At 40.9% G+C, this 10,645-nt stretch overlaps 1 protein-coding gene across 1 annotated transcript; it reads right to left on the bottom strand.

Annotated features, from left to right (window-relative positions):
- Window positions 1-820: 820 nt before the first annotated feature.
- On the bottom strand, window positions 821-2,685 carry ptrh2 (peptidyl-tRNA hydrolase 2). The gene is made up of 2 exons (XM_073479433.1): window positions 2,632-2,685; window positions 821-1,983 (listed from the first exon to the last, which is right to left on the bottom strand). Exon 2 carries the CDS (start codon window positions 1,971-1,973, stop codon window positions 1,458-1,460), a length of 516 nt encoding a protein of 171 aa, XP_073335534.1. The 5' UTR covers window positions 1,974-1,983; window positions 2,632-2,685; the 3' UTR covers window positions 821-1,457.
- Window positions 2,686-10,645: the final 7,960 nt, after the last annotated feature.

Here is a 10,645-nt window from a genome sequence, read left to right as displayed (position 1 = left end):
CAGTAAACCCCTTTGTGATGTTTATCTCTCATATTTGTTGACTCTGTTGGAGAGCTTGTGATATTTGGTGCCATACTCTGGTGTCATATTGGATTCTACTATTACATGTTCCTGTTACTTTGTCTACCTTGTATAATGTCTGCTATGTCAATACACTCGGATCAGTTCAACAGCAGCAGTATATTACTCTCTTAATACACGAGGATGCAGTACTAGCACACTCTAATGGTGCAAATCAGAGGATGGTAGAAGTAAGGATGATAGGTAGGTAGGTGGGTAGATAGATAATCTCAAATCAGTCTGATGATTGTGGCTTAATGTTTCTTTCAGAAGATAAAAATAAATGCACACAATAAGGCAATGTGGATATGAACATATTAAATGGAGGCCTTCATTCCTCCTTATTTCAGAAGGTTTATCTGAACGAGCATTTAAGACTCAGAAAAATATTTAAGGTACTACATTGTTCAGTAAAATCCAAATGGCTTAACAAGTTTTTTGCTTTAATCATTATGAAGTAATATACGATTAATCAATATGATGGCTATTCGATGACAACAGTATTAGTGTTTAGCTTGGTTCTCTACAAACTTGACTTTCACAATGCAATTTTGTCTGCCAACGGGCATGAAATCTACCAGGAAAAAGAAGGCTCTTGCAACTTGGCACCAATTTTATCTGCTTTCACGTCTCCTTTAGAGACTAAATGCATGAAAGAGACTTCATGTTTTGTCCTGTGCTGTTGGTAGTTGCCACTCTCAGCAAAAGCGACAGTGGCACCAACAATAATACCATTTAGAATTAATGAATACCATCCAGATTAGGATTTGTCTTGGTTTTATTATTAAGAGAACATCATATTTGGGCAACAGTTGGTATAGGCCTTTTTCACAACAGGAAAAGCACAGCTGTAATCACCAACATCAATAACAAAAAACTACATTTAATTTATATTTTCATACTGGCTCAAGGTCATTCCTTACTGGGACACTTAATGTTATTAGTGACACGTGCTTTTCCTGCTATGAAATGGTTTATTGTTATTTTACGGGGCTGTGATTCTAATGGGATCAATCATTTTCTTCTGCTTCCTCTGTGTATTACGTCTTCAGACGCCCTGGGCTGGCAGGTTAGTGATGAGGACTAACTAGTTTGTGGGGTTTTTGCCACTTTAACTGAACTACCATAGTTATCAAGGTGATACACACCAAGCCATTGTAACGACTATTTAACAGTCAGCTGATGTCGAATTTGATAGGCTTAAGTGCACAAATCCCCCAAAACTAAACAGAAAAAATTCAAGTACTTTACATATAATCATATAAGCGAGTCAATCTTTGTTGTATAAAAATATAAAGTCAAGGTAGCCCAACTTAGTTTACACTGCAAATAGTTTAAACCATATGAAATGAAACCATAGAAATTGTATGCATGTCTTCAAGATGCAAGCTGGAACTTTAATAGAGCTTTAAGTCTCCAGTGACTTTGTCGATCAGATCAGCGGGGCCTGGACCGACACCCAGCACGGTGCGTGATCCGGGTGCGATTTGTGTCCTTCCTGCATCCTGAATCAGGCTAACAGGAAGCCCCACTTCTTTGGCATGACCCAGCAGATCAATCAGGGTGTCCTCATCAGGGGCCTTCACCACCACCTTGGGCTGGCCACAGTACTCCCACTGTTTGAGAAGCTCGGGATTCCGGCGCTGGACCTGTTTGTATGCCGATACAGCAGCATGGGAGCACTGGGCAGCGACCTTCCCTTTGCCCATCTTCAGGTCATTTCTGACCACGAGTATCATCTTGAACTCGCCTCCTTCTCCCATCACGCTTGCTTCCCCGGTGCCGTTCCCCATCGCTGCCATCAGGCTTTTGGACGTTGGGCCGAAGCGGGCCCGAAGGTGCCAACCGAGGAAGAGCCCACAGCCCAGTCCTGCTACTACACCCAAGCCCAGGGGACCATATAGCACATCCATATTGTTAAACCTGTAAGAATGACAAAGTCACAGAATAGGGTAAGTCCATTTCACACATTTACACCTGTAAACTTTAAAGGCAGAAGGTATGAGACAGCAACATCATGTTTTTAAAACTGAAATTAAAAATCAATTCTTGGAAACAGCAGTTGACAAAACAACAAGGTCCAACAAAGATTGAGCTTTCACTTATGTCCAACTTGTCTTCACCAGCTGTTAATGAAATGTAGAAGTTCAAATGTCCATTTGTCTCTGAACTTTTCAGGACCTTTCCTGGTTCTCTGTTAGCAGAACTGACTTCACCATTTATATTCTGCCCACATAAATGTTTAACATTCGCTAAACATCGTAAGACAAATAGCATTACTGTCATTACGCACACATGGTTATTTTAAGTTATTTTTAACGGTGATAAGAAACTCCCTGAGGCTGTATGATATCTTGCTAGCAACTTTCTTTATAAATGGAACTAGCCTAGCTAACATTAGCTTCCTGGCTGGAGGCAAGACCGCTTATTCGGCAGAAACGCCGCGTCGGTACAATATAGATATCACTTTACGAACATATACACTCATGTTCATAAGTTTCATGCCCACATGGTGCCAACACCGTGTAACTGAACTGCTACACAGCAGACTACACTGGTTATGGTTCCTACCTGCCGGTTTGTTCGACGTGCTAGCAGCATGAAGGGAGCTTCATCTACTTTTGTTATGGGCGCTTGTTGATGACGTCACATGATTCGCAAAATAAAAGAGAAAAAAGAAATCTTTTAATCTAAGTTAAAAGGGACACTACGTAGATTTTGAGAAGAAATTCAAACACAGAATTGTAATATTTACAATATTAATGAGGTAATAATACAAACTACTACTTTTTTTCCATTAGCGAATAAACAAACAAGGAAAACAAGGTCCCCAGAACACTGTTTGAAGTTAGAAAGGTGGCAGGGTCCGCCACATATAAACAAAGTAAAACAGTATGAAACTGTTGTCCTTTAAGGTCAGTTTGTTTATTCAGTTTATTCAGTCATGAAAACAAAGAGTTTGTTTATTTTGTCTGTTATGGCATAAAGTCCAGTCAAAGAAGATCTTTCTCTTCTGATTAAAATGTCTTCCCCAAAACTACATAGTGCTCCTTAAAAAAAAAATGCTGTGAGTGAAATGAAATGTAGTCTGTAGTAGTTTTCCAATTTAAAGTCACTGCTACTCCTGCTTCTTCACTGAAAAGATGCCTCAAAATGACTTGATTTGATTCATGAGGATCATATTTGACAGATTATACCTTTAAAGGGCCAATAAAACCAGTGTAACACGAGGGTTCATTGGAGGCGACTGGACTCCTCTTTATTAAAGAGACAACAGGATGGAGACGGATAACTTCTTGAACAGTGTTTATTGTACTCGACAAGCAGCCTCACAACAACAACACTTCCTGTCTCTCTCACACACACACAACACTGAACGAACCAATCAGGAGCTAGCAGGACTTGGACTAGGTAAATGTGAGAGGCACATTCAACACGTTATTGTAACTGCATGTAAATATGCAAATAATAATTGTGTAAATATAAATCTACAAATAGCCAGCTGAGTACACATTGCAAATATATTTTAGCAAATGAACTCAAACCTATGAATTAACTCAACTTCTGAAACACATGGATTAGCTTTACAGTGCTTCTGAACCTTACACCAGTAACATTCAGTTTTCCACTTGCCAAAAAGTGACTGCAGCTCCAAATCAGACTTCAATCATGAGGGTCATATTTGACAGATTAAAGCACACCTAGTTCTTTTTAACTGTTGAAATGTCTTTATATTTGTGGTACAACTGTGTCTGTTTACTGTTTAATAAAAAACATATATATTTTTTTCTAATTTGATACAAAGTATGGCTTATTACATCTTGTTAGTGTATTCTAAAGTGTGACCAATAGTTGGCTAATATGCAGTCCATTAATAAACATAGCACAAAAAGTAAGGAAATTTGTGTTTGGTAGATTATTTCTTTGTTGTAACAATGCGTCTTGGCAATAAATCTTATACCGTATGAAAGCCTGTTTATTTCCCTTTTAAATGGTGCCACATTTGTAAGGAACATGCATTTGTGGGATGAGCAGCAGAGCTGAGTATGTGGGTTGCGCCCATGAAAAATGTGCCAAATCTTCTCTGCCAAACAGCTTATTCTACTATTGACTCTTGTTTGGTGGATTGGATGATTGAAGTCTGAAGAAACAAGACATATTGGCAATTTAACAATTTATTAATTTAACAAACAGGAGCCTCAGTAGCGTGTGGAAGAACCATACACAGCCACAACAGCCTGGCACCTCCTCCTCATGCTGGTCACCAGCCTGGTCACACACAGAGCGGGGTTTCTCAGAGACTACCATCAGAATTTGGGAGTAGAGAGGATGGAATGGCCTGCCAGCAGTCCTGACCTCGACCCCATTGAACACTTGTGGGATCAGCTTGGCCGTGCTGTTTGTGCCAGAATGACCAACACAACCACGTTGGCTGACTTGCGACAAATGCTGGTTGAAGAATGGGATGCCATCCCACAGCAATGTGTGACCAGGCTGGTGACCAGCATGAGGAGGAGGTGCCAGGCTATTGTGGCTGTGTATGGTTCTTCCACACGCTACTGAGGCTCCTGTTTGTTAAATTAATAAATTGTTAAATTGCCAATATGTCTTGTTTCTTCAGACTTCAATCATCCAATCCACCAAATAAGAGTCAATAGTAGAATAAGCTGTTTGGCAGAGAAGATTTGGCACATTTTTCATGGGCGCAACCCACATACTCAGCTCTGCTGCTCATCCCACAAATGCATGTTCCTTACAAATGTGGCACCATTTAAAAGGGAACTAAACAGGCTTTCCAATGGTATGAGATTTATTGCCAAGAAGCATTGTTACAACAAAGAAATAGTCTACCAAACACAAATTTCCTTACTTTTTGTGCTATGTTTATAAACATTGAAAAACTAAGTATGTTCAGCACATATACAGCAAAGGCCATGGTGTTACAATCCCAGAGTTTTAATGACCAAAGCAGAATTGGAGTGGAATTGGCATAATACAGTATGTTTTAGGGTGCACCAGAATATCTAATCGGTGTTGTTTCTCGTTGTTGTTGAGTTGATGTAGTGTTTATTCTGAGACGATGGACTCCCCGGGAATCTCTCTGGTGACTGAGTCTGTCCCAGTCACATTGAGCTTGGGTTTCCATTAGTCATCAAGATCGACCATGCCTTCTCATTGGTTAAATGCAGGCTCATCTTTTTTTAAAGTTTTTAAAAGCGCAGCCGTGATCTCTACCATTTGGACAGGACAGTAAGTAACAATAATAATATAATATTCATGGACTTTTATTTATATAGCACTTTGCGGAATGTCACAAAGTGATTCACAGGAGAGAAAGAAAAACAAAACAAACAGCAGCTAAGGACAACACAAATGAAGACCAGCGGATTAAAATGTCTCATTGCTATATGAAGGCAGCTGGACTTGCTTGAGTTTCGTGGAGATGTTTCACCTCTCATCCAAGAGGCTTCTTAGCTTCTAACTGACTAGTGGGGAGTGACAGGCTTTTAACCATGTGGTGGCGTTAACCCATTCAGAGTTGTTTAGGTCACATGTGAGTTGTTGGAGTCAGCTGGGTCCAGGTGTGAATGGGTCTTAAGCTGTCTGGGGAGGGCTTCTTTCATGCCTCCTTTAAACCATCTGTCTTCTCTGGCCAGGATGTGTACTTTGCAGTCCTCAAAGGAGTGTCCCTTCTCCTTCAGATGTGCGTGGACTGCTAGGTCTGACCTGAGGAGCTGCCTCTCCTGTATTTTGCCATGCGCTTGTGGACTGGTCCTTAGGCTGGACGAGCTTCGGCCTCAGTGTGTCACTGGGTTTGAAGTGCACCCTGTGGGCATGTTTTCAGCCTGATGGTGTAGGGTTCTGATAACCCCCAGCGTGTGCCCCACGGCAAAAGCAGAGCAATGTAGTGTATGCTGCTCTGTCCACAAGGACAGAGGAGAAGGAACAGAAACACAAGAGGGAATCGCTTAAAACCTGTGGCTATCCCAACTAGGCCTTTCTCAAAACGAGGGAAAATGAAGGAAAAGACTGAAAAACAGAATGTCATTCTTTGTGTCGAGGGAGTATCTGAAAACCCAGGAGGATCTTCAACAAACACCACATCCCTGTATACATCAAATATATGTTGAATTTTACATTTACTTGTACTTTTCATACTTACGTAAGTACATTTAATGTCAGATACTTTAAAGAGTTTAGTCAAGAACTATTTGTATGACTTTTGAGTACTCTTAACAACACTGATAATTATTATGTAGTGATGGAAACAACTCATCACTTCTTTATCCAGGTAAATTGAGCTTCAGTATTCTCTTTCTTAGGTGCGCTCTGTTTACTTTCACATGTTGAATCCTGAGGCAGCCGAGTACAAACACAGCATGGTGTACCGGCCACTCAGCATGTCTGCTGGAGACTTGTTCAGACAGGGACATCACCCAGACTGATCCTGCTCATTCAGCACCAACTTTTAGGCCAACACTGCCCTCTACTGACAAAAGCAGGGATCTCCTGATGTGACTAAAACATAAAATACACCTAAAACTACACCTGAGAATAAAGCTGTGTAGAAATCTAAAATGGTGGCTTTTTTTCAGTCTATTTCAAAAGCTGGTAGATGATAGTGGGGGGTTTCAGTCCATACTGTTAACAGAATGGTATCCACTGGTGTACTTGCTGGTAAAAAGGCTGCTCCTCAATATTCTTAAAAACTGTTTTTTTTGGTTTTGTTTAACAAGATCTCTTATAAATGTTAGATAAATAGGCTTAATGTAAGATTTAAACAAATCATATATAGGTCAAGTATCCAAAAGGAAAATAAGTTGTATAATTTGTTCTTTTTACCCCACATTTATCATACAATTCAACAGACAGCAGCAAAAAGTATGTGTAGCTTGCTGGTAAAGGTCAGCTAGCCACTACCTAATATAAAGAGTGACCTGTAACTCAGTGCAGAGAAAAATCTGCACACACGCACTGTATCTGCACCATACAGTATGTCACTGCCAGGGGCTACATGAGCACACGTACTTTTATTGCATGTTATTAATATTAGTGAAATTACATAGTAGTGTGGTGTATTGTGGGGGCCAAATCATATTTTTCCCAGGATGAGGGGTTTGTGTCTCCTCTGTCCCCCCTGGGATTTACACTTATGGTTACAGATGAAACAGTTCTGACATCACATAGCAGTGTCTTTATTTCTCAAATGCAATTAAGTGTGTATTAAGTGTGTCCACCGTCAATGATGCGCAATTAATCAATAAGTTGAATGCATTGTGTGGAGCATGAAGTTGTGTTAATGAGCTGTAAAAAAGAAGCTGAAAATATTTTTGAAGGCAGTATAGTTTTCAATAGTTTCGAATAAGACTTTGGTTTCACCTGCAGACAAAATCTGTGGGATTTTAAAACGTGCACATAGCAGATGCTTTATTTCTACATTACAAACAGCAAAATGCCCTTTTTTCATAAGACATAAGTAGTTTTAGTCATCCCCTGTTTGCAAACAGGAGCAGAGTGAGACCTCTCTACATACATCTTCCTCTTCTTAAGTGTCAGGCAGGTGTAGGCTCCATGTAATTTAGTGCAGTATATATTGTTAAACAAGACATGACACAGATCAACTATCTATCCACTGCCAAGATCCAGCCTATAGATAGCATGCTGTATATGGACTGATACTCTGCTGTGAACTCAGATGACTGCGTGATATCGTTTGCTGAGAAGTTAAAGAGCGGTGAGTTTTTCTTGTCCACATGCAGTCATATGGATGACCCTGGGTTTAGGTCCACCCAGAGACTGACTGGATGGACATGTGAACATTTACCTATATTTTCAGCAAGCCTTTTTAAAGGCTATATATGTAAAATTGATTGACTGTACATTGAGGTTAATTCCTCAGGAATGTGGATGTGTGTTAATTTTGGAACAGTGCTCTTTAACTACCTTTCATACAGTAAAGTAGGCTATAATTACATACTGTTAGTGGGCCAAATGCAAGCTGCTATTGCTCCAGTGACAATAAGCAAAGCGGTATCTTTTTCTGAGATGTTTTGCTCTGCTTTACCCCTTCATTTCTATATATTGTGATGCTTCGCTGCCATGCTGTAGTTCTTGCCTTTAAACTGCAGAGGAGAATTTGTCACTCTTCCTCCTTAGGTGCTTATTACAGTATCCTGCCTCAGTTTCCAGTTTGACAATCACTTTTTTCCTTTAAACCTGAACCTCACTTACGTGAATGAAGTGACTCTTCAGGTCAACACCTAAGAGGAAGAAACTGATCTGACTTAAGCCTTCTGGGTTGCTTCCAAAGGCTGTGCTGGACACGGATATCATCCATGTGATGCACTTAAATGTAGAGTACACACTGGCCTTGTCCCCTTAAAATGTACTTCAAATGCATCTTCCTAATAAGGTCCTCAGAGACAGTAATTTAAAAACTGACTTTTTCTCACCAGAATACTTTTCTCACTCTGATAAACAAGATGGCGCTAAAACTCAAACATGGCGATGCACAGCTGAGGTCTTCTGTTTCTAGTTATGACCTGAAAAATGTGATGTCCTGAGGTGTTTTTTTTTTTTTTTTTCAATTTGGGAATTAGCCGAGCTCTCTTCGCCCAAATGCCATTCATTCACTCTCCGTGTGAAACCTACTGAGGACTGAGAAGTGTTAGAAGTGCGCTCCAGGAAAGTGATCCACTTATTTATAGACCTTTAATTAGACTGGCTCTCTGGAGGTTCCACCGGGCAAATGATGAAATCTCTCCCTCTTTCTGTCTTACTGTGTCTCTGCTCTGTCAGCCAGCTCTCCCCTCCCCCGGCAACTCTGTATCACACTCTATCCCTCACTGGCCCCCTCCATCACCACACCCTGCACTCAAGTTATGATGCAGTTCATGGGTAGCGTACTTTTGCCCTACATTGCTCCACCACAGGTTTTACTTGAGCTCAGAGGTTATTGTGGATTTGTCATCAGCTGAACGGTGAGTTTAACCTTGCTGCATAATGCATTGATATAATACTGCCCTGCTTTGTTTTACGCTTTACACTAAATCAAGTACACTGTGCTTATCTCTGTTTGAAATGTGAAAATTGATTGCAGCTTATCAAATTTCGCTTCCTGAAGTGCATGTGCTCTGTGTTGAGTTTCACATTGTCCCTCGCACAAGAGTTACTCAACAGGTCTGGGTTGTTTTGGTAGAAGTGATTGCACAATCAAGCGTTGGAGCAGTGCTGCGCTACTGTGCAGCAGTGATGTTATGAAACTAGGCAGACTATTGATTGTGAATAATGCATCCACATGTAATTAATGATCAAATGAACTGTTGTTTAAAATAAAGAGCACACTTGTGTACTCGCAGCTGAGATGCATGTTCTGTACAAAGTGACCTGTTTGGCACCAATTTCTATAATAAATGTTGTTAACAGGATATCACACACTGTTGGGCTCTTTTGTTGGACGATGCATTGTTCTCCTCAGTGCAAGAGGAGAAATAATAGGGTGTATTAAATACTACTGTGCATAAAGCAGTACTTCTGTGTGTGTGTTGTGTGTGCTCAAGGTTTAAGGTCTGTGATGAAAAGCTTTTGTTTGTGGTTCCCTGAGAAGGCCAAGAGTAGCTCTCCAAATGCCTGGAAGATTTTTATTTTCCTCTTTGTCACACTTCAGTTGTGCGAATTAGACTGAAAAGTACCGACAACCTTATTTTCAGTGCTTGTGAAATCTGTGTGTTTGTACTTCAAGAAACCATCAACACCTTAACGTGCTGAGCCCACCAAGTGTTTCTTAACCTTTGTTTTTTCAGGAATAATCTGAAGCTACTCGGAAGAAAATCAGAGCACTTCTCACAAACCTCACAATGTATCAATCAGATTCCTGCAGGTCTCGAGAGGCAATGTGGTTTGCAGCGTCTGCAGCCGCACAGCCTAGCCAGTGTGAATGCATGGAAACAGGAGCCAGAGGCCCAGACCTAGGGCACAGGATAGAGGGATTAAGCTCTGAGTGTGTGCGTGTGTGTGAGTGAGACGCTGACAATTCCACCAGATGGTAACCTGCATACCTCCATGTCAGAGTCCCCATCTCACTGTTCACTGACAGATTCCTGAGAGACCTGAGGCTCTGTAGAGAGACACTACTGCTCATAGGCACGTGGATGAACGTGTGTGGATAAATGTAATGAAAAAACAAAGAACCAAACCATGTTGTATGCTCTTTCACCTATTATTTATACATACCACTGTTCCTTCCAATGTGTATGCCTTTTGAACAGAAGGGGAGGTGGACCTTTAAATAAGTGTACACACTTGCATGTGCTCCCAGTGTCAACATTGGTGCTAATTAAAGTACTCATCAGGTCATCCACAGGCCTGATTGGGTTACCAGTAATCTGCAGGATACAGGAACACCCGCTGGTCAGCTGGTGTGTGGGACTGTATACAGACATGCTGGAGTGCGGAGAGTTTGTGGAGTGTTTAGGGGTGCTGTGTGTTGTTGCAAGTGAGTCTGTATTTGTTTTGGGCCTGCTTCAATCTCAGATTTTGGCAAGCAGTGTACAGTGCGGAGTGTGTGATGCTGAGCTAAAGGCCT

The sequence above is a fragment of the Pagrus major genome, chromosome 13, assembly GCF_040436345.1.
Source record: "Pagrus major chromosome 13, Pma_NU_1.0".
NCBI lineage: Eukaryota > Metazoa > Chordata > Actinopteri > Spariformes > Sparidae > Pagrus > Pagrus major.
The sequence above is the reverse complement of the archived record's forward strand: the minus strand, read 5'-3'. Positions and strand labels throughout refer to the sequence as shown.